The sequence below is a fragment of the Telmatherina bonti genome (genome assembly GCF_933228915.1).
Source record: "Telmatherina bonti genome assembly, chromosome: 17".
Classification (NCBI taxonomy): Eukaryota; Metazoa; Chordata; class Actinopteri; order Atheriniformes; family Telmatherinidae; genus Telmatherina; species Telmatherina bonti.
In genome coordinates, this window is record NC_136615.1 from 22072529 (window position 1) to 22097885 (window position 25357).

Sequence of the window (25357 nt, forward strand, 5' to 3'; positions counted from 1 at the left end):
TCAGTGCTTGTTAATTTATTTCACAAGGCAGTAAATATGTATCTTTAACCACTGTTATTTGTTTTTGTTTTGATAGTCAAATCCTGTGGTCTAAAAGACTTATTAAAATTATAAGAATAATTTTTGTGGAGTTGGAGAGTACATGTCAAATAAGGTGCTTTTTAGTGTGAGACTCATGATGTATTAATAAACATTGGACAAGGGACCCAGATATTGACATTGTTGTTCTATTTTGATATGGATGTTTACATTGTCACGTGGGGAATTGTCTTGACCCCAGCTGCTGCTTTTCAAAAGCAGTTATCTGGGATCAAACAAACAATATAAACATTACTGTAAAAATAAATGTATTTAACATTTATGTCAACTAATTTATTTTTGTTTTCAATTTTATATAAATCTATCTATCTATCTATCTATCTATCTATCACACACACACACATTTATATATATATATATATATATATATATATATATATATATATATATATATATATATATATATGTGTGTGTGTGTGTGTGTGTGTGTGTGTGTGTGTGTGTGTGTGTGTGTACACACACAAATTGGTAATAAACAAGAAATAAATGTTTGAAAAATTGACAAAAACCGACTTTTTTTGTTTAACTGAATGCTGCACTGTAAACCATGCTGGTACGTCATGTTATTAAACCGGTTTTCCACGTCATGACGCCAGACGCATCTCCTACGTTATTTCCCTTTAATCTCCAGTAAACTGTTGCCTTCAGGTGGTGTGCCATCTTTTTTCTTCACCTAAGTCATACAGATACTGGTAATAACATGAACACATATGGATGATTACAGTAAGGGTATAAAATCAAATCTGAAGCAACAACAATTGCAAAAAAAATGCCCATTTTTGAAAAAGAAAATAATTTAAGCTGAGGTCAGTGCATTAATTTATATTGTTATTATAACAGTTGACACACCTTTTCTCCTATGATATTCACACTGAAACCCAACCACTATATTCCCATGATTTCTAATACATCATGCAAATGCTTTTAACGTCCCTCTTGATCATAGAAAAATGTAATTTTATTTAAAAAAATGAGCTGACATGACTGTCATGTTCAATTCTACTTAAGCAATTGTTCTCATTATATTCGAAATGTCTGCTTAATCAAAATCGTCACAATAAAATGTTTAATTGGTATTTAAAAAATTATGTCTTCCAAGAAAAGCTTGTGTGCTACTTATTTGTGAATTTTACGAGTAAGCCCTGAAGGCAGCATATCTAACACATCGCCGCCCCCTCCTCCCCTGCCAGGAGCTCCACTATCTTTAGCACCACCACGGATTACACTGCGCAGTGAGTGTTTGTGCGTGGCCAGACGGCATCCCGGTGCTACCTTTGCAGCTTATTGCTCTGTCTTCATTTGTGCTGAAGCTCTCTTGCGTTGCTAAACAAAACACGAAGATAACACAAAAGTGATGAGGGAATGACAACACCCGTCCTCGGTTTTCCGACAACAACAAGACCCCAGGATGCTGCTGCTCTCCAGCCCGCGGTACGGACGCCAGCGCCGGGCCTCGCTGCTGCTGCTGGCCGCGGTCCTGCTATGCGTCGTCCCCATCAGCGCTAGCCTTCCAGGTAAATTCACACGCACTAATTGAGAGCCAAGCCAAGCCCGTTGTTTTCCTGATCAGATTTTCTCCAATCCCCGTCTGTCTCATTTATCTTTTCTGGGTCACCTGTCACCCACCGCTTTTGATAATTAAAGCATTTTCTTCTCTTTTTTCCCCCTTTCTTTTTCTTCTTCTTCTTTTTTTTTTTAATCGAGGGAGGACAGTTGAAACAGTCTAAATGCATTTAACGCAATACGTACTATTCATGTTATTTAGCAAATGTCATTTTTGTGCTCATTTTGAAGATGCTTTAAAAGTTTGGGACGTCCCATTCAGTTTATACCGACGTTTTGGACAGGTTTAACAGGTAGCATTGTTAGAAAGATAACAGTCCCTTCCTTGTACGTTAGCTTCATTCATTTCCTTGTGAACAATTGTTTATGTTTCACTTATTTGTTCTCCAATAAAAGGTGATCAATATATTATGTCTTGTAACAGAGATGCCAAAGTTGAACTTTTAAACTAATGATGCTTACTTGAGCTTAAAAGATATTACAAAAATTTAATAAATGTATCAACATTTTTACAGTATGTGGAAAAAAATTACATACAGTTGCAATTTTGTGCACTTTAATACTAGAACTGTAGCTAACTGGAAATTGTATAACAAGTTCATAAGTTATATTGATTATCCCATGTGAGCATGAGTATAAAAGGAGACGGATAGGTTTTTATTAATGTGTCCAAGGTAGGTAATCTACCCAGAGCTTTTTATGCACAAAATGAAAATAAGAGAGAGAAAATGGAACAAACAGATGGACTATCTGTCATTTTTAGCCTTTATTTGAGATATGGTGAATATCTAGTGGAAAATATGGGCATGTATTTATGTAAATTTAAACATGTAAATCTTTGTTTTCACAATAACAGTTCCAGTTGTGATACTTGTTTACCTCAAACCATTTGTTTTTCACCTAATTCAAAGTGTTAATTTTCTGTGTTTCCTTAAAATCTAAGTATGGGATAATAATTTGTGACTTCATGATTTTGAAGCCAGTCCTCGTCCCATACACACCTGGCACAACTGTGATTTGGAGACACGGGGTCTGCGTTGGTCATATTATGGAATGGACATTTAGCTGCTTTCCTGATGTAGCGTAAATTATAAATGAAAGCAAATACATGCACATGTTCCCAGGAAGTGGAGCTTCCAGTGAATAGTTTTATAAAAGAAACAAAGATTATTAACACTTGGATTTATACCCCTTACATTTGAATATGACTTGTTCTTAACAGGATGTGGAAATATGTCAGTTTGAGGTCTATTGAGAAGGGAAAAAAAACTTATGTTGTGTTAAAATCACAAAAGGGTTGAGATGACACCCTTTTATGCCTTTTCCCTAACCCAGTGCAGAAATAAGTGATTGCATAAAGTAGCTGCACAGAAATGATGCAGACTCTACTCATACATACGAAGTAAAGCTTGCCGTAGAAAAGTGCTTTTCTATTTATCACTGGCGTCTGCTACCGGGAATGCACGCAGTCAGGAATAAGGCTGATTTGGATGGATTTATCGAATGGTTGATTCAGGAAAATGTGACTTGTCTTCATGTGTAAATATGTCAGAAAGCTTTCACTGAACATTGAGTTTTAGACATGGAAGTTATCCAAAATTTCCATTTAAGCAATTGATCACATACACCATGCCTTCTACTATGCTGGCAGAGATTTAGGTTAATTAATTAGCATGCAACTGTTTTTGTGTACTTCAAGCTCACTGGGATTTATTGAATTAGAAGGAACTTCCTTATTTTAAAACAGGTAATGTGTGTTATCTGCACTCATCAATATTGTTAATTATGTCTGATCATTGTTGTGGTGCCACGTTTTAATGTCACGTTTGTTATTCACGATACTCACATGGTATCAGTGAGATTATTATTCAGTGAGCCACTGCCTGTGGCCTTTTCCTCCACCAGGGTTAAGCTTTAATGAGTCAAAGATTAAGTGTTGCACTCTATCTCTGCTTTGCACACATAGCCAGTGGCCTTAAGGGTTCTCAGTCACCTTTTCTGCCCTGCAGCAAAAGCAGTGTTCTGTGTTGTGGTGGATATTAAGAAAAGGGAAAGGTCAGCTGGGACATAAAAAACACAGAGTTGGCTCATAGGGCTGGAGATTATGTACTGCTTGCATCTATACACCATCTAAAAACATATGCTTCTGGTGTCATTTGGATTTTTCTTTCTCAGTTAAAGAATAATTCTGTTATTGTTGATGGTGGTTGCTCTTTGTGTGAATTGTGTTATGTTAGGCCCTATTAATAGAAGAAAACACATCCAAAAGGCTCTAATGGAAAATCACTAAAACACAAGGAAGCTTCAACAGTGAAATTTAGTCAGGAATGAGGAACAAGCAACAAGATTAACTAAAGGGGATTTCTTTAAAAAAAAACAAAACAACAACAACAAAAAAAAAAACAAAAACAAAACATTGCTATTTGATGAAAATTTGCTTGTTTATTTATTTATTTTGTGATTCATGCAATCCACCCTCTATTCATATATATATAGTCTACTATGTGTGTGAAGTCTGTAGTTCCAGGAAGTAATTTAGAAAATCCAGGCTAAAGATAAAAAGTGCTCTCTATGCTTTCATGTGGATCTGTTATATAGATCTTTTGTCATTGTGGCATTACCAGCTTGTCAGATATAGAGGAAATGACTAAGATGGTTTCCCATGGTGGTATGTAAATGACCCAACGTATAGAAAACAGCCCTCAGAAATATTGATTTACCTCACTGTGTTTCCATCTGAAGGTCTGAAAAATAAATGGCAGCAAGTGCTGCTATGCTTCAGTAGTTCTCCAAACTACTTCTCTCTCTTGCTGTGTCGTATTCTTTCCCATGCATTTGGTGTCTTCCTTTGAAAACATGATTGACTAAAAAGACCTCTCCAGGAAATTGGAGTACTATAATTTTTCAACTTGGACTGCTCACTCAAGAGAAGGCATTAATTCATTTAGTCTGAATCACAATATGCTCTTTCATTGTTAATACTAGCCTTAATTGTTCTAGTGCCGCAGGAGTGCATTATATCAGCCATACTGTGATTAAACTGACAAATTAGAAAACACCCCTGTTTCTTTGCGTCAGCAGGTTTCATTGCACAGGTTTGCATTTGTCTTTACCACATCCTTTCCAAGAAAACTGACATATCATTGACACTATTTAATAGAATTGAGATGATGACATCTGATGCAGATGTTTAACTTTTATGTAGTGCTTAACCAAGAAGGTTGTCTAGATGTTACACTTTGTGCTTTTGATAACATACATACACCCTTATAAAGTATTTTGAGGAAATTGCAAGCCAAAGCCACCCAGTCCCTCTGGGTTATTAAAGTTAACTTGTTGATTTACTGTTTTAATTTGACAACTCTCAATGACTGGGTTGACTATGAAAGATATTTTGTGTCATTGAGTACTTTAATAACTGTTCCAGCCAGAGGCCAACAAAAGTGATGACCTTGAAAAATAGATATAAAAAAAGATTTAAGCAGGGAGATTATTTTTTTCTCTCCTAAAGGCTGACACTACAAAATAATCATTTTTAGTCTTTGTTTTTTCCTCTGGGTTGTGTTATGCTGCCTCACTCTGTTGATATTGACATACTAATTGTCTCCTGTGTAATGGGTGAGTCATAATTGCCCGACATTACAGAAACTACTGCAGCAGAGAAGACAGATGTGGAGAGAGATAAGGCAGAATGGACATGACAACATCACAAAAGAACAATAGAAAGTCTTGTACCTCCTCATTCTTCTGTAAGCCTACATTCCACAATGGAGGAACGAAAAAATATAATCATCATCTTCACTTGAGAAAACATGCAATACACTAATTTACACTACTCTCCAGAAGTAGAGATAATAGCCTTTTTTTTTTTTTTTTATGTCAGAATGCATCAAAAATGCCCTATTACCTTTACAGGGGAACCTAATTAGACTTTTTCTAAATGCACTTGAACAATTTTCTGATGTTTTCCACATGGATTTATGGCACAACTTGTTGTTCTTTAACAAAATGATTAACCACAAATGAAGAAATGAAAAAATTTCCATGGTATGATTCTAATATTAAATTTATTGCATTTGTGATATGTATCAGAATAGAATGAACCTTTTTTTTTTTTTTTTTTTTTAACGTGTTCTGTAAATAATCCAGAAAGTTGAATATATCTCATTTTTTGGCCTCTGTTTTTCCATGGTAGCTGTGTGTGTGTGAGCCCCATCATCTGTGTTAAACAGGTGCATAGCTATGCCCCACTTTCCACCAAAACCTGCACATGTAGGAGTCAGTCTGTTTCATCAGGTTATAGTGGGAAATGAACACCAGTGTGCAGAAAACATTTTCTTTCTTTAATTCTTTAATTTTATATAATTTTTATATAATATTTACATCATGACTCTCAGGCATTTCTAAGGAACTCTATCCAGCAGCAGATGTGGATGCATTTTCCATTCATTTAAACTGACAATTTTCTTTTTTAGGAGAAGGTTATAATCATTGCATGTAGCCTACTTTAAGAGCTGTGCCCTCAATTTAATGTCATTATTGATATTGCAATGCAATGCGATATCGATTATGAATAAAGATAGCCAACAAAATAAAGAAATTTGAATTCAACATCTTCAAAAATGATCACTCATTCATACAGTTGTATATATTATAATACATTTTAGATTATTTAGCAGCCTTTTTCTAAAGGAAGTCAAATAGACCAGTTTCCTCTAGCTGTACTTTGATAGATCAGTAGTTCCTTTAAAATGTGGTGTCTTTATTATATGAAGTGCTTTGAAACCTGACTGGAAACTGTTAGAAACATCGGTATTCATGAAAGAAGTCAAGTGTTTTGACAGAACTTTCTCCAAAACCAAAAATGAGCAATTTAAAAAAAAAAAGAGCTCCTGTTTACATGTAAAATTAATATAAATGATGTAGTACTTCACGTAGTCATATAAAAGTGTCCCTTGACCTATTATATTCCATTAAAAACCATCATAAACTAGCTTCTCCACATTTGTTTTTCTTTTGTTTTTCAAGACTGAGACATCGTGAACAACCAGGAGCTTAGAAACACAAAAAAGCTTAACGCGGACATACTCGCATGAATTCAAAAGCACTCAGACACTTCATCCATGTGGAACTAAATACTGTGGTTATATATCAAGTGAAGGGCACTGAGCAAAGCTCTTTAATGTTTTCCATTTGATTTGGAGTGTTTGGCTTACTTCCTGTCTGCTATCTGAAGGTCAGGAAATGTACACAATGGGAATGTATGACCCTCCTGGCTGACCCATACCCTGCTTCTCCTAACTCTATCTCTGCCATGTTCACATACATGCACACTCAGTTACATCACAGGTGACATTTGTTACATCTTATTTGTACAACAGCTTGAAGGAGCACAAGTGGTGGTGTGAAACTCCACATTCTTGTGTTGATCTAAGAGTGTAAGTGTTTTACCAGGCTGTGTGTGAATGTGTGCCTCTGTTTGACACTCATTTCTTCCTGGCAATGCTGCTGCTGAGCACACAGCCTGGCAACAGCAGCAGCAGATGGTTAGCAAAGTCATTTTTCACTTTTCCCAAGGACTATTTTGTGAGTTACATAATGCGTTCTCACTCCTCCTCCTGTCTTTGCTGAAGCCAAATGTACTGATTTCCTACAAGATTATTTCTTTCTTCATTGCTTTTTACTAATTTTGTAATGTTTCGTACTCTTGTCTCCTCGACTGAGCCGAGGAATAAAAACAGAGACGTTACCATGGTTATGTGACATTTCTGTAACTTACTTGCTGTATTTTGAATTTAAAAGAAAAACAAAAAAAAACTGCTTTGCCTCCAAACTGCTGCATTTCAAACAGCATTAGTTTTTTTTTTTTTTTTTTTCTTTCTCCCTCTGCTGTTAAACAGATTATGGCTAAATCCCAATTCTCTTTTTTTTTTTTTTTTTTTTTTTTAACCCCTTCCCCTAGCCCTACCCCATGGCTCCCCATTGAGGGGTTAGTGTCAAGTGTTGAAAATGTTCCCCTAAGAAATGGGACACCACTATATCGTGACGACATCATCAAACGGCGGCTCTCTATTTGCTACGCAAACAATTGCGATGAGTGATTGTTTTCCAATTTGCCTTTATCAGCCGAGCTACTTTCTGTTGCCTGGGCAACCGGTGTTTTGATGCGATTATCTACAGCAAGGCGCAGACAACAAAGGAGACGAAGATTTCTTCAACAACTGGCAATTCTCGTGGTCTTACAAAGCCAAGCCCACGTCAGGTGCAGTAGTGTGAAACCCGTCGCCACTGGTCTCCAGAGCGAGGGAGATATGTTCTCTTGAATCATGAATTATATTTTACATCTGGCAATCTGATGGACTTGTCTGGTTTTGGCCGTTGCTAGGAGAGTGGTACATGTCTGACCTCATTGTACCAAGTATGAAGTTTGGTGAAGGTGATTTGGTGAAAGGAACTCTGAATCCTTTAGCATATCAACAGATTTAAGACAGTTTTGTTCTCCTAACTTTGTAGGAACAGTTTTGGGATGGCCTTTTCCTTTTCCAACATGACTGCACACCAGTGCACAAGGCAAGGTGCATAAAGACATGGATGAGCGAGTTTGGTGGGAAAGAACTTCAATGTCTTGCACAGAGTCCTGACCTCAACCCAATTCAACACCTTTAGGATGTATTAAAGGGGCCAGGCCAAGACTGGTATCTGATCTCACACATGTACTTCTGGAAAAATGGTCAAAAATTAGCTTGAAATGGTGGGCCCACATTATATTACACACTTAAGAATGGGATGTGACTTAACTTCCAAGGCATGTAAAAGCAGATAAGCACATACCATGGCAATATAGTGTTCCTCTGTTTAGCGCTGCAACAGCTCCCACAAACAACCGACTGCTTGATTTAGCTTTCCATTACCCGATGAGGGTTGCGCTCAAAATAGGACCATTTGAACCACTGGTAATTTTTTATTTTGTTTTTCCTGTTTGCAACACATGTTGCTCCAAAGTGAAGCTCTTTAACATCTATGTGAAAGAAAACATTGTTAAACTGAGTAAAGCATGCATTGCTGTCCAAGATTACTGTTACTGGTGATGCTTTTTGTTCTTATTAGGGCTAAATTTCCGCCGCATTATCGTTTCTTCTTTCAAATCAGTTGCTGACGACTGGAGTTTGGCCTTTCCGGCTTGAGCTATCTTTCAGACGATCAGCATTCAATCAAAGCTCTGTGGGTGCTGCCTTCTCAGCTTTTCGTGGGATTGCACGCCTGTTCATTTGCCCTCACGCTGCGTAGGCTCGCTGGTGGGAAATACGATCCACCTATTAGTAGGTTAAAGGGAATATTGTAACCTAAGATTGGAAAACCACTAGATGTCTTCAAGTAGCTCAGAGGTCTCAGTATCTTGTGAAAACCAAACAGAAACTCTGTTCTCTCTCTTTTTGTGGGCTTGGTTTTGCAAGACCACAGTTTTTAATCAAACTGCATGTCAGACATTGTGTACATGAGGCAGGGCTGGAGGCACATTACAGAAAAAAGCAGATTAGATTTGCAAAAGATGAGTCACTTCTTCCTCCACTAAAAGCACCATCACTTCTCTATATTTTCCCATTGTAAATAATTGTTTGCTTCTGGAAATTAGGCTGAAAAGCAAAAATATCAAACTGTTAAAAAATGTAAAGTTTGCAAACGTATGAGATAGTTAATTGCAAAAGGCATACACAACATGCCTTACAAGAAAACGTCACCAATGACAAACTCAAAAGGGTGTGCATATCCATACCTTTTTATGCCACTAACTAGTCTGCCTCAGAGACTGAGCAGCAGATGAATAGCCTGTGAAGTTTACACAAGAGTATTTGTACCAAACAAACAGGGTGGCTGGTGGCAGGAAATCAGAAACTAAACAAACTAAAGACAAACTTGTGATCCTGGATTATTTAAAGTCATGGTATGTCTTTCACCTGTTCCCAAGGAATTGCACCAACTATCACCTCCATGTTCTATCCGCATCTTGTATTTGGTTATTTCATATTTTCTGGACAGTAATACATTCAGACAAAAGTCTTCCTCATTTCTGATTAAATAATGCATTCTTCTTTTAATGCCTACTTCCTTCCTTATATTTGTTCTGTCTGACTGCAACTTGCATTTCTTTACAAATATAAAACCTTTGGCTCATCTTTTCACACGTTTTTATTGACAGTGTTAGCATATTTCAATTCAACTTTATTTATATAGTGTCAAATCGTGGCATTGCCATCTCAAGATGTTTTACAGACAGGGAAAAAAGCCTAATGAAAGCCAATTCATAATAGCCTGTATGAGGAAACCAACAGATTGAGTTGGAGGCTCCAATTCAATCTCCCATCCTGAACAAACATACCGGCGACAGTGGGAAGGAAAAAACTCCCTTTTAACAGGAAGGAAACCTCCAGCAGAACCTCAAGGACAGACAGCAAGGACAGGAAATGGAAATGGTTTGTTTTTGAGCTACTTCATAGAATTACCTGCAGTTTCAATATCTTGCAAGTCAGTCAAGAGAGTGTTATCTCTGTTATGTGTGGTTTGAGCAGGTTCAAATAAAACAAAACATGTTTGTTAGAGTTATAGTTTGACAAAAAACACATCTTTTGAAAACATTTCATGTTCCTTCATTTTCATCAGGTATTGTTGCATAGAGCAACAATACCCATAATTTCTAGATAGACACAGCGTACTAGCAGTGATAATAATCAGTTTAACAAGAACTTGTAAACCTCAATACATCAATAAGCTTTCATTGTGATAAATCAAACCCATCTGTTGTTGCCAGATGCCTCAAATATGGTCAAACACAAAACTACACCAAACATTTTTACAGCCCAAATGAATCACCAGCATTTTCAACAAAAAAAAAAGGGCCAGACAGTTAATCTCTTATGAAAGTAAAAGTGCAGGGTGCTCTACTTTCATAAAAAATATGCGCACTGCTGATTATAATAATGCAGCTAGAATCACAGCACCTCTGTTCAGCAGTTCATCTGGCATTCATGTGGGAGACTAAAACCGAAAGCATGAATGCAGATAATTATTATTATTATCCTTCACCAGTACGTATACAACCAGAAACCAAGTCACGTGACTTTGATGTAAGATATAGCACTTGGTGATGTATAGCTTGGATGCAGCAGCTTAGCTATGGAAATGCATTCCATGAAGCTTTCCATGTGTGGAACTGGAGCTAATCTGAAGGTAACATGAAGTTTGGAGATCTGTTGTGATTGACTCTGCAGAAAGTTGACGCCCTGTACCTCAGCATCCGCTGACCCGCTCTATGATCTGCCACTTTGTAACTGAGTTGCTGTTGTTCCCAATCTCGTCCATTTCCCCTGATTAATCCCATGTCTGATACTGTCACATATCTTAAAGTTTGGCTTCTTCAATAACTCACATCTTTTCCATAATTTAAGTCCAATTATCACAGGCCTCGTTCCTGTAGAAGTAATTTAGATCCACTATTCACCTGTTGTGTTATTCCCTTTTTTGTGCAGAAAGCGACAAAGTTTTATATAGTCAGATGCATTCTCAGTGACCTTTTTTCAACTTACATTCTCATAGTACCAATAGGTTTTGACAGCTTATATTCTGAGTAAGGCGTGCTATCGTAGATCTCTTAAATTAAATGTAAACTCTGACATGGCAGAGCTGATCAACCGTAACCTTAAAAACGTGCACTTTATCCTCTGCCTTCCTCCCGATCGTGCATGTCGTGTCTGTTACGCCAGCATCAACACCCGCTGTGCTATTCACCTTTAGCTGGCCTGCTGTGCAGCACCACTGGGCTCATTATACGCTCTGAGGGCATCCCGGACCTCCACCTGCCCTCTGCTGCCAAACACACCTGCTGTGGTGCAACATCCTCTGTGTCTTGCAAGCTGTGTGTATTTGTGCTGCAAACTACTTTCAGCTCTGTCAAACATCGGTAATCAGGTCAGGCGGTTATCTAACATGATTGTGACAGAGCAGATGTAGACCACTGTTTGTTTTTTTTAACCTGCTTTAGGCAACTAAAGAATTGCAAATGTAGGATTTTTCTTTTTGTAGAAATGTTTCTTAGTACTTTTGTGTAAAGTTAAGAGTTATTAGCTATTTTTAAACCATTTTCTGTTTTGGTGAAGCTGTGATGTAACTTTGACATCAGCAGATGCTCTTTTCTTGGGCAGATGTTTTATTTCAGACTAAAGAGTGATCTCCTAATGAGAGCTGTAAAAGTGGCACACAACGTATTCTCCGGATTTTTTAATGCCGTTCCACATCAGTGTTTATATTTCACTGCCTCAGTAAAACAAAATTGTTTCTGAATCGCTCCTATGTGTGTGATGCTGCTGAAATGGTTTTCTCTCTGTCTCTCCTTCAGCTCACACAAGGTGCCCCTCCCCTCTCGACTGTGTCCAGGAGAGACGTCACCACTGCCAGCCTGGCTCTTCCCACTGCGGCTCCTGTCTCTCCCAATTTCAGGAGAACGAGGAAGGACGCTGTGTGCTGGTTAGGCGCCCCCATCACGGTATGCAGAATACCTTTTGCACACAAGTAGACGCACAGCTCTGCGAAATTATGAATGTGATGGGCATGGTACAGCGGCATATTAATACATACAGGGCATTGACTTGATACATTTTTCTGATAGTCTGAAAGTCAGGAGGGCCAGAGTTTCTTAGATTTCTTTTTTTCACTCATAACGATCCCTTAATAAATTAGAGAATAATGTTGTGAGTTATGTCTGATTTTCTGTTAATAACTAAAGAGAAACAGAAGGAGATCGGAAGTGGATTCATCTTCACTTCCCCTTTTAGATCGCTGAACATTAATTCTTCCTCTCTTTTTCTGTTTTTGGAGAATAATCTCAAGTATTTCTGAAACACATTAAAAGGTTGTTGGATATACGAATAGTTTGTCATTAGATTGATGTTTTTGCAGTCCAACATGTCTTAACACATGCAAAGTGTTTTTTTTTTTAGATGTAGTTAAATTGATTAGATGATAAGATATTTCTTTTTATTTAGAACTTTATTTTCATCAAAAGTCTCATTTAAAATTTTTTAAGAGTATTAAGAGAATTAATACATATTTTATGCATTACAAACCTGAACTACAGAGTGATGCATCTCTAGCAATTAGACTTCCACGGAGCCTTTTGGTGGTGGAAAACCAAGGCTACTGTTACCAGCCTCCACCCTCCTCTCTTACCTCCTGCTTTTCTGAAGTCAAATCCTGGTTCAAATTCCGACTTTTTGAAACCCAACAGTGAAAAAACCAAGCTCTCATTGCACAAAATCTTTATTATCCAAAGTTGACAGCTTCCTGCTTGCCATTGATAGGTTCTCAGTCTCCCTCTCCCCTCAGGTTAAGTTTGGGTGTCATCCTCAAAAACAGACTGTTGTTCCATTCCCACATCGATAGCATCACCCGGTCTGCTTATTTCTATCTTCATGATACCAACCGCCTCCGCTCCTCCCTTACTGTCCAAACTGCCTCCATCCTTGTCACCTCACGCATCAATTACTGTAACTCCCTCCTTTTAAGTCTCCTTTGGAAGTCCCTCCACAAGCTCCAGCTGGTCCTCCTCCATTCTTACTGTGCCCACTGCCCACCTTTCAGCTCTGTTCCCAAACTTTGGAACTCTTTTCTGCTTGACGTGCAAAACATTAAGTCTCTCCCCATCTTTAATCCAAACTCAAGACTCATTTATTTATGTGTTTAAGATGGTTTAAGTTAATCTACATTGTAGTTCCATTTTTATTTTATTTTTTTACGTTTTTCTTTATTTTATGCAGAATTTTATCTAGTGCTTTATCTTTTTTGTTGTAAAGTGTCATGAAGTTTTTTGTCATTGTTGAATAAAAAATATTTTTATTATTATTATTAATATTATTATTGATTGTAATTTCAGGTGCCTATCCAAAACTCTTAGGTTTGTGAACCCTAAGTTAGAGAAACTAGATTGTCTGGGTTTTCCATTCTATAATGCGAGTGAGTCACTGATCACAATTTTCTACCTGCTGCTTCTCTCTCCTTAGCAGCAACATTATTCCTTTTTTAAATTTTTATTTTTATCAAATACTTTTTCATGTTCCTCGTACACGTGAATAAGACCCTCTTGCTCCTGTGGGTGAAATAGCTAAGATGTTTTTTTGTCAGCAGTTGCCATGGTGAATCCAGATATCAAAGCTCAATAGATGATGGCTTTTTATTGTAGTTCTTAACTATAGGTAAGGATATTCAGTTGACTGACCCAACTGAAAGCAGCTTGTCTGGAACCAAAATTTCAGAGTTGACCAGCTCAGAGTAACCTTGAGTTTTGTTTCAGTTTCAGAGTTAGTTGAGACTTCTTTCTGGAACAAAACCCGGGTTTATGAGAATGCGTGTAGGCTGCTGTGTATCTAATACATGTGAAACAGTCACTTCTACTGAAATGAGTGTAAATAGATGTAAATAATGTGGGATTATTTGTCAAGACAAGTGAACCCACTGAGTTTATGAAGTGCCAGAACTTAGTCTGCAAAGTACTGCTAAATAGTCGGAAAGATAAGTCACATCCAACTGCATGTATTCGGATGCAGTTACATCCTAATACATTTTTATTATTTCATTTTTCATTTCATCTCTGCATGAGACAGTATGTCTGAATGGGAGGTCTGATGCCCAGCAGTTAAACTTAGAAAAGAAAACATGCATGCACTTATCTATTCCTATATTTTTAAGTGTTTAGTTATATTTTATGTCACACATTTGTGTACTTTTTAAATCTCTTCATGGCATATATTTTTTTCTCAACTGGTGTTGTAGTCTCATGTCTTCACCCTTTGCTCTCCCTCCCTTTATCCCACCCACATCTCTCACAACTACAGTGCAGTATGAGCCTCTGCATTTTTTCTTTAATCCACTCCTGCTGTGTTTGCAGCACACACATATTCACTGCCCTGCCTCACCCCCGCTCTGGCAAAGCCTAATCACTGAGATGACATGTTTCTCTCTCTCTCTCTCTCTCTCTCTCTCTCTCTCTCTCTCTCCCCACTGCCCTTCATCTCCATCACTGAATCTAATATCTCTCAATAAAGGGGCCAGGCTGCAGGAATAAATCTAATTTGTCTCATTTCCATGGCATGGCATTGAACTGCTGGCACGCACCTCATGTTTCAAGCACACACTACAGAAATTGAAGAGAGAAATTGTTTATATTTAAGGGAACTGGCTTTCATCTGTATAATTGTACCCGTATTTACAGCTATGCATAGTCATGTCCTTCGGTGGCCTCACAAGGGACCTCTGCAGGATTAATAATTTAGATGCGTCTGCAGCAGGAGAGGACCCAGCACAAACTTTGCTTAACTATTGTTGGAATCATCATACAGCTCATCTTAATGCATAAGAAGTGAGGATTTGTTGACTAGTTCTTAGTGTTTCGATGTAGTGATGATTTGTGCTCACGTGTGCGGGGTTTATGAATCCAGCACATCATGCTGGCATTTAAGCTCCCTCGTTTGGTTATGTAAACCCCTTAGAGACTATACAGAACAGAGTGATTCACAAGGGAGATCGAGTTTGCCATTTTCAGACTGAACAAAAAAAATATCCACAATATGTTTTATACAAACAGAAGAAATGAGGACATTTGCCATCACTGGTTCAGATGTGTCAAGTACTGCATTTAGTGCATTTGGTTTATGATTTACAACACTAAGCAAGTGATTAAACTTGAGGACAAATCAAACTTAAGATAAAGGATCTATTGCCAAAGGATGAAAAATGCACATTTTCATAACAGAAATTTGGTTTCAGCATTTGATGGCTTTTTAATTTAAGCCATAGTAATAGTTTTCAAAGCTTTATCTATCCATGAAAAAAAACAAACAAAAAAAACAAAAAACAAATTCAAATAAAGTAAAGCTTAGCAGCCCTCAGATCTGTGAGGGTGTTTATTTCTAAAGCAGTGCTGTGAAACAGTGTCTGCAGAAACATGCCGGAGGAGCACTGCAGCTGATCCAGGATACTGCTGTCATCACCTCTGTTCACCACCACCCAACTTTTTAGCTTGTTATTCTGCTTTTAGTAAATCATATATTTAATACCTTCATGTTATGTGTAAAGGTAGCAAAGCTGCAGGTGTGAGGCTGGTATTCCCACACCACGGCTTCCTCTTGGTGGGATTTTAGTTGATCACATTTGTTGCTCTTTCTGTATCAGCATTGCAGTACATTACACACTGACTCATTTGGATTTTGTATTAATATTCAGTATTTTGGGATAAACCTCTTGATTTTTATAGCTATATCAATATGAATTAACTGACACTGGCATATATACAGATATTTTAATTATTTTTACTTTGATTCACTTGAATGGATGTAGTCATGCAGGTTTCAGTGTGCACTTGACAACAGTGCAGTTTTGACTTTAAGTCTTTACTCCCTCTCTCTGCTTTTTGAAGCTTCTTTCATCTGGAAAGCTTGGAAGGAAAAGCAGAACATTTTCTAAATGTAACTTGCATTTGTTGCATTTTGTTTTTATGTTGCATGTGGACAATGAGCTACGGGACATAATTGTTCTTTTGGTGTCTATTGTTGGTATTAAGTCAAAATTCAAAACTGATAAAAATGATTGTGCTTCCATTTCTCTTCTTTTAAAGTTGATTTGCTTTTGTGGTTATCTGTAATGTTGCATGACTTCAAGCTGATTATGTAAAAAAAAAAAAAAAAAAAAAAAGAGACTTTCAACTGAGTGCAATATTTAAACATTTGCCAAGATTGACACAGTCGGAGAGCAAGTAAGCCAAGCAGTACTTTCATTGTGGAACCTGCTTGTATTTGACATGGAGGCGTTCACTGCCATTGGTAAACACATAATATGCCTCAAAGCCATGTCCTTCAATTAGAAACACAAACAGACATGGTATACATTTTTTATAAGCGTATAAATTGCGTATGTGCTTAAGGCAAGGTGTACTCTAAGTGGTGTGCATTTAGAGTGTTTTACAGAGTATCTTTGTCTCTGGCATCCACACATAAACCAGTATGGAATTTTGTTGGTTTTCTCTTCTTTGCTTACGTAAACCCAGTCTAGTAAATTGTCAGACTTGCACACAACCTGAGCAAATATCTAACAGAGGTCTGATATTTCCTTTTAGTTTCTGTAGGTCACCACTTTATTGTCTAAATGAGTTAAAAGCAGGTGGCTTGTTTACCGATTCAGAATAGGGCTGGTCAGATTTCATGCACTGATTCAAAACTGGAGCAGGTGGGACAGTGACTCAGGGCTACATTCAACCAGCCAAAGAGTTTTATTGTTTAAGGTACATTTCAATTGTCAAATTCTAAATCTTAAAACCAGGCAACCTTTATATAAAGTAAATATAGGCATATGATAAAATTGTGATATGTGGTTGCCTTTTTTTTAACTTAATTTAGTAGACTCTTACAAAACGAACACAATCAGATCATTTGTTTTAGAGCAGGGGTGTCCAAAGTCGGTCCTCGAGGGCCGCTGTCCTGCAGGTTTCCCATGTATTCCTGTTCCAACACATCTAGCTTCCACTAAATGGATCAAACAGCTAATGACGTGCACAACTGATTAAGCTCTACTTCTAATTAATTTGAATCAGGTGTGTCTGAGCAGGGATACATAGAAAACCTGCAGGATTCTGGCCCTCGAGGACCGGAGCTGGACACCTCTGTTTTAGAGGGACTGATTATTTTCGGTGAACTAGCGTCTTCCTCATTTCTGTTGTATATCCAATAAACCACTAGATGGCAGCAGAGCACACTGATCTTTAATGCACTCTCGACAGCAAGACTCAACTTATCCTATCATGTGTATGTAAAATTATGGAGATTATATCAGAATAAGTTTAAAAGTTGTATCTTTTTTTTCTTTTTCGGTCTGACATCAATGATTTACTGACAAAATATTAATGACTATCAAAGTTTGATATTTTGTTGTTTTTATCAAAGTTTTGCAGCACTTGGAACTCCAAAAAGCTTTTAGATGTTTAAGCCATTAAATGATATTTTATAGATAAGATTTAAAAGAAAATAATATAAAATCAAAACAAACTTTATTCATAAAGCACTTTTTATGCAACCAGCAACACAAAGTGCTTTACATTGTAAAAACACATTCTGCATATTTAAACACAGCCTTTGCATACAGTTTGTAACATAGCAATTTCAAAACACACTCCCCATAATAATGTCCTTCTCACACATGCACACACACACACACACACACACATTAAAAAAAACATTTCAATCAATACACGCACACACAAAAAGAGTTGTATTCCTGTCTATTGATCCTAACAGCTTACTGACAAAGTATTGGTTCAAAACATCACAAGAGACTCATTTCAAATACTTTTGAAATACCGTATAGTAAATTCTCCAAGCTTACACAAAGCCAGCAAGATACGTATAAAATGCTATCCATCAATGATAATTTTTTCTTTTAACCAGAAGAAATGGGAAGGAAGTGTGTGTGTGTGTGTGTTTGTGTGCACGCATGTTTTTTGGGGGAGGAAGAAACATGAATGGTTTTTAAGTGGGAAAAGACAACAGCACTGATGTGTGTGACACACAGCCCCTGTTGAGTTGTTTAGTGTTTGTTTGCTGTACCCAGCTGCCCCCTGGGTGCTCTCAAGAGGTTATAGGTCATTATCAAGCCAGTGACAAAACTCTCTTATACGAGAAGAGGTGTGCATGCTCAGTGAGTGTGTGACAATCCACACATATACAATCAATTGTCACTTTTATTGGCGAATTATCAACTTTGTCCCTCGGGTGGGACGAAGTTTGTGCCTCTTAAAAAAATAAAACGGCTTTTTAAAGGCTTTCGGGCAGGTCTTCAGTAATCTATCATCTTATTGTGTATCTTCTTTTCATACTTACACCTGTATTACCACACATTCCTGGCGAGCACATGGGCACAGTTGGTGCTCCAAACCACCTGCAAAGTGCAGATGGTACATCCCGCCTCCACAGACACCTGCTATGGAGTGCACTAAATAGGGATTAGTGGAGGGGGGTAAGAAAATAACAAAACAGCCAGTGAAAGTTGCTGGCATGTCATATCACACACGTTAGCTGAGCCAGATGGCCAGCCTTCTGGACTGAAAGTGACACTGCAATCTTCAATGTAATGTAGGTAGGTGAGGCAAGCATCACATTTGATTAGACAGAGCTGCTTGTGTTGCTCATTTATTTTTCAGTGGTTTTTAAAGTGGATGTTATGCACAACAACTGTCCATGTTCTGGCCCAGGATGTCGAGTGGGTGATACTGGTGTGAGGTGGCATCACATAAGTGTGGTTTTTGTGCACTCACTTGTCATCTCTCACCAAGTTTGTACGTACTTACCTATGATTTTTTTTTTCTTTCTGTGATATATTACAGGGATTCTTTATGTAGGGAAATAACTCATTGATCACCTCCATTAACACTGGGGTTTGGGATCTATTGTAAATGTAGCAAGTTGAGGCCCAGTGAAGCCAAGGTTTGGCTGATTGCTCCTACCCCCTGCAGTTCTTCTTCCCCAGGCCACACACACACTATCGGCCCTGGTCTCCCTGGAGCCCTCAGCAGTTCTGCAGGAATGTGGCTTGCTGTCTGGCCTAAAGGGTTGTTAACAACAGTTTAGTATTGTCTCCCCTTTTTACCAGTTCCCCAAACAAACAAAACACATGGGCACACTCCCTGTCTCTCACTTCAGAGGCGAGATCCTGAAAACACACGTAAATGAATGCATGCATGCCTAAACCACATTCACCCATGCTCAGATTCTCCGTTTTACCCAGAGTCGCTCAACTGGACGGACTTCAAGGTGGGATGAGGTGGTGATTTATTTTTTTTTACTAAATTTTTTTGTCTTTCATCACAAGCTCAGACACCACACACACCACCACTTAAACACACATATCTGCATATGAATGAAATTCACTATACCAATTCTTATTTAAAAGTGAAAAATCATGCTGCACTTTACTGGAAGCAAAAGTTAATCGTCATCCAACACATGGCTGGAATGCAGAACTATTTTACTAAACAGTCTTTTAGCACTCTGTGAATTACTAAATGTTCCACATAGTAACACAAAAACTTGGATCATGCATTGATGAGGTTTTTGGTGTTGTTGACAGACTCTTACTACAATATACGTATAGTAATCAAGCAGACGAGCAGATTGAAGTTTTTTCAGATCACTCCAAATTACACGAGTCTCGTTAAGAAGTAGATTCTCTGCTGCTCCTACATACATACATACATCCTACTACATACCGACTCCATATGGTTGGTGCAATGAAATGCACGGGGATAGAGATGCTCTGAGTTGCTCTAAAAGAGTGTTCAGTTTGCAACAGTTTACCTTTTAATCAACATTGACCAATCAGATATCCTGGTCTATCTGAACTATGCCTGACTTTCTACTTTTGATGTACAGCTATTAGCAATATAGAAGAAAATAATCCTTCATGAGACGAACTAAGACATCAGTCTTCAAACATTTAATTTATAAACCTTACTTAGTCTACAATCTTATGGATCATTATTTTCTGCTTTTATTTGTTTACTTGTTTAGCTCTGATAATGATAATTAATAATAAAAAAAATAGATCAATAAAATAAAATATGTAAAAACAGTTGTAGGAGTTTGAGTTTACTGATTTGGCAAATTGAAAAAACTATTATGTTTTTAGAGGAATTCTTTCTAAAAGTATTTGCTAGTTAATTCATACAATAACACCATTAAAAGCAGAGAAAATTGAATATTTTCTTCTTTTTTTTTTTTTTTTTTTTAAAAGTTTCAGCTATTATTGGTTTCTAAGTAGTGGTAAAATTGGTGATATTACAGCCTCATTTAAATATTTCTGCTTTTTTTTTTTTTTTTTTTTTTTTTTGCTTTTTTAAAAATTTTTTTACTTGCCATGATTTTAAGGCATTAAGAGTTTCACTGTTACTCAGTCTGGCTGTTGCATTTTTACAAATACACTTTACTTTTGATAATTGTTTTTAGTTTTAATTTATTTGACAGCATTACTAATTTTTTTGTTTGTTTGTTAGTCGCAGTTTCGGCCTACTCTGACCCAGATGAAGAAATCGATCTCATTCACTCTGTCGTAGAGAAACAAGAAGTGTCCGAGATTAAACCATCAAAAACTCAACAAAAGCATACGGGTGAGAAACCACTAATACATGTTCTCAGTGAAATGCTTTTACACCTACACAGAAAGTCCAGAGTTTGCGATTTTTACTGCATAATCTTGAACCAGTTTTTACTTCTATTTTTTTCTTTTCCATGCAGGCAGAGGGTTTAAACTCTTAGAAGCAGTTCTGTACCTTTTCAGGTTTTGATCAGTCACTTTCCCTTCACTCTCTCCCTCCAGCTTCCATATCTTTACAAGCGGATAATAATATCAACAGGACAGATGCCGCCAAACAAAAACAGAAAAACCAGGACAGACTCTCGGGTGAACACCAGAGTAGCAGCACTGCAACTCCAGATCCAGCTGAAACTGGCCTTCCTAACACACCAACCCCCCAACCCAGGGTCACTGGAGGTCATGACAGAGCTGGTCCTATAGCTGTGCCAACACCCAAGAATGACAGCATCATTGTCAGTAAGTATGACTTTCACGTGCGGGTGTACAGTATTTTAAAATGTTTTGTTTACCCACAAAGGAAAGCCATATTTATTAATGTATTGGATTTTAGAAATGTGCACGTAGTGAAGATTCAACTGATCTTGATCAAAGTATTTATTTGCTTTTGAATTAGTCTCTCTGAGTACTTGTATTAGATTTACAGGAAAGATTTTATCCTTTTTCTTTTTATAAATATTAAGACTACAGCTGATTGCGATAACTGACAATAAGCTGAAGTGTAATTATAGAGCTAAATGTGAAGCATGGAAGTTATATTTCCCCAAAGCACAAGCAGAACAACTGACTTTCTTGCAACTGGTTTATTTGAAGACTTCTCCCCATATTTCCCCATGAAACCTCTTGGCTGCATGCTCCTTGCAAGGGAATTATTTAGTCCTCAGGAAATATAGAAATCCAAATCTTTTACACCCTGCAGCATCTCTACTGTACTGGTGCAGGTGCCGGCTCATTGCTTATTTTAAACTCTCAGGAGAGCAGCCCAACAGGATGTAACTTGGGGTGTGTCGAAATAAAAGCTCAAATACTTTACCCCTCTTCAACTATGTGATAAATGAAACTTGAAATGAAATTATGTAGTCATTACAACACAAACAAAAACATACAATATTGGAAATGAAACAAGTATTCGAGATAACATTATTATCACAGTTACAGAAATAATCAGACTCCTGCAAACATGCATATTTGTGACTCATAACAACCCGTCCTCTGTTTTTTCCTCTTTCGTCACCTCTTTCTTTCCATCAATCTGTAGTTATGATCTCGTTGGGTGTGCTGTTGGGCACTGTGGCTGTGATTCTGGCTACCGTCTGTTTCATTAAGTAAGTATAAGCACTGAAAATCACACTTGATGTAACTGTTGGGTATCCTAAGTTGATGGGGGAAAAAAGTGCATTTTATTTTCATATTTAAAAGTGACATGGTCTTCATCATCATAATCAGTTTGTGCACAAAAAAAAGGCATACATTTCCTATTTTCATATACATTTTTATGTTTTCCTGTAGGTCAAGTGCAGCTTAACCGCACAGTTATGACAGCAGACTGTAGAGTGTTACGTTTTCCACCCTGTTATAAATATTGTATTTACTTCTGATGGATCACGCAAATGCTACCCACACTTACTTCACTATCATAAAAATATTTATTCAGTTTAAGTTAAAGACATGTTGTGTACTCGAGCTGAACAGCGTTCAGCTTGCTGTTCGTGGTAACTCAGCTTCCTGGTTCCTCCTACAGGTTGCAGCGTGATTCTCATCGTGCTGCAAAGGTTGACTACCCTGCTTTCAGAGGACCAGGCATTCATTCTGCCACAGCCAACAGCACTTCAGTAAGGTTGCATGCCTTCCTGTCAACAGTTGACAGCTGGAGACAAATTTTACTTCCATTTGGCAATTACTTATACTGCCACTAAACACCGATCTTCCTGTTTCAAATGTTCTTCACACTTTCTGCTCTTTTTTTTTTTTTTTTTTTTTTTTGCAGATGGGGGATAAGACTCTGGCTCAGAGTGCTCAAATGTATCACTATCAACATCAAAAACAACAGATGATGTCAATGGGAACGTATGTGTATTTTTTTCTTCCTGTTTCGTGTTTCATATTTTGCAGAAGACTAAACATTTGCAGCCACATCCTCTTTTAACTGTCTGTGTAACCTCAATTTTTTTTTTTTTTTTTTTGCTTTCAGTCACAAACCCGAACAGAAAGCTGTTGAGACAGAAGTTACATCAGACGAGGAAGAAGTGGGAGGAGGTTTTACAGTATATGAGTGCCCAGGACTTGCCCCCGTGAGTGGATGTGCACAGACACACACACAGTGGATGATTTCTGATGCAAACTTTTATTACTTATAATCTGTTTCTTTCTTTCTTTGACAGACTGGAGAGATGGAGGTGAAAAACCCCCTGTTCGATGATTCATCTGTAGATTATCAAGGGAAACAGAAGTGAATGCCGAACTCTCTACAGATGCACACACTCATTTAGATGTAGACATGCACACAGAGGCACACAAGACATTTCTTTGGAAGACACCCCTTAAATTTTACAATGCATTGAAGTGGAAGATGAGGTTATAAAATAAACATATGTTCACCACTATGGCTTGTTAATGCGGAAAATATGTGATGGGTCCCCTGTTCATTTATTTCTCTCACTGCTCTGGAGCGACCCTGTCTTTTAATGTTTTTAAATTAAGTTAGAACTCTTCTTATAGGTGTTTGTCCTGTTTAAATGTTAAATTCTTAGTTTGAATTTTTGTCTCCAGCTTTACTATTTCCCTATATTTGTGCAGCTACTTCCAAAGACTATGACTCCATACAACATGATCTAACACAGTGAAACACAGAAGAGAAACAGTTTATTACGAATTTCCTGGATTTTTTTTCCCCCTGTTTAAAAACTCCAAAACACAACCAAGTTTAGTAAATTCTTGCCCCTAGTGTTGCTAAGTTATTTCTTGTCATATAAGCTGCTCATCAAGATTTTAAGAGGATAGAGTATAGACATATTAATATTGATGAAATGATGTACTTGGCGATGTCTGTTGCATGGTTTGACTGTACTGTGTTTGAATCATGGCAAAGCTTTGATGCACCGTTTTCCTATCCTGTTGTTGCAGGAGGGATCTACAGTAAAAGTGATTTCTGAGCATTAAAATGAAGTTTTTGGAGAAGCGCTATATTGGATGTTTTGTGGTATCTCTCTTGTCTTGTATTGCTCCTGTTTCTTCTCTGTCCTTCTATCAGTCCAAAGCTAATCTTGTGCTGCAAAATGTACAAAGAGTGATAGTTTTCACTTTTTATAGACATTTGTACATGCAGACTAAAGATTGGAATTAAAACTTTTTACCACATAGAAATACTAATCGAGTCTTTTATGTCTGTGCATATTGTAGTATTCATTAGGAGTGGCAGTGGCTCAGGTGGTAGAGCTGGTTGTTCTGTTACCTGAAGGTCAGCGATTCGAGTCCTGCTCCTCCCATGCTGCAGCCCTGAGGGGACACAAGTGTTCTCTGAAAGCTGGTCTCAAGTCCGGATAAATGCAGAGGGTTGCGCCAAGAATGTAAAACATGCACCAGAGTATAACCATGCAAACAGGGCTTCTGTACCAGCTAAGGAGTTGGAAGATGATTCACTGTGGCGACCCCTTCAGGGGGAGGAGCTCAGAGGAAAACAACATTGTGGTATTCATTAGATTTTTTGTTTTCATTAAGTTGTTTTTTTTTTGTTTTTTTTTTTAATATTCAGCAGTAAAATATGGCAAACTGTACAGCACACAGTAGGTTGGTGGGGTTGAAGGGTAATTTCAGGTTGTAATTTAATTGTTTTGGCTAATTTGCTACAATAACAAGTTAAACTTTAGATAAGTGAAAAGGGGAAAAAAATACCTTTTTTTTTTTCCATCAACTGAACATTTAAAGGACATTTGTAGATAAAATCTTACACCGTTTCCTAATCCTGGTCCTTTAGTACCACTCTTGCATGTTTTAGAGGCAACCCTTCTTTAACACAAAGAATGAAACAAATGGCTTGCTAACAGACTTGCAAAGGCCTTGATGAGGACGTTCATTAATCTGAATCTGGTGTGTTAAGGCAAGGCAAGTTTATTTATATAGCACAATTCAACAACAGGGTGATTCAAAGTGCTTTACAGAGACAAAACATTAGAAAATATGAACCATAATTTAAATTTTAAATATAAAAGCAAGGAAAAAGAAACATTAAATCCAGAAACATGCAGATTTGGACTTGAAATAAACTCAAAATAGCTTTGAATAAAAACTACTGAAATGCAGCTGAGAACAGGTGGTTCTTTAACCTCGATTTAAATAACGTGTTTCAGCTGATCTGATATTTTGGGAGTTTGTTCCAGACATGCGGAGCATTGAAGCTGAATGCAGCTTCTTCATGTCTCTAGGAACTGATTTAAAAAAAAAAAAACAAAAAAAAAAACCCTGATCCAGATGACCTGAGGGGTCTGGTAGATTCATAATGGAACAGGAGGTCTCTGAG

The 25357-nt window shown here is 37.4% G+C and overlaps 1 protein-coding gene across 1 annotated transcript; it reads left to right on the forward strand.

Moving 5' to 3' along the window:
* The first annotated feature begins 1346 nt into the window (after nt 1-1346).
* Nucleotides 1347-23987, forward strand: npdc1a (neural proliferation, differentiation and control, 1a). Its single transcript, XM_079256120.1, has 9 exons — nt 1347-1613; nt 12053-12199; nt 20744-20857; nt 21067-21300; nt 22100-22166; nt 22583-22673; nt 22829-22908; nt 23033-23132; nt 23223-23987. Exons 1-9 carry the CDS (start codon nt 1508-1510, stop codon nt 23292-23294), a joined length of 1011 nt encoding a protein of 336 aa, XP_079112246.1. The 5' UTR covers nt 1347-1507; the 3' UTR covers nt 23295-23987.
* The last annotated feature ends 1370 nt before the right edge of the window (nt 23988-25357 follow it).

Excerpts from the sequence above, each read along its gene's own strand:
- npdc1a (XM_079256120.1), top strand. The coding sequence starts at position 1,508 with ATGCTGCTGCTCTCCAGCCCGCGGTACGGACGCCAGCGCCGGGCCTCG. Across the intron at positions 12,200-20,743 it reads GGTTAGGCGCCCCCATCACG|TCGCAGTTTCGGCCTACTCT; the intron begins GTATGCAGAATA and ends TTTGTTTGTTAG. Across the intron at positions 21,301-22,099 it reads GAATGACAGCATCATTGTCA|TTATGATCTCGTTGGGTGTG; the intron begins GTAAGTATGACT and ends ATCAATCTGTAG.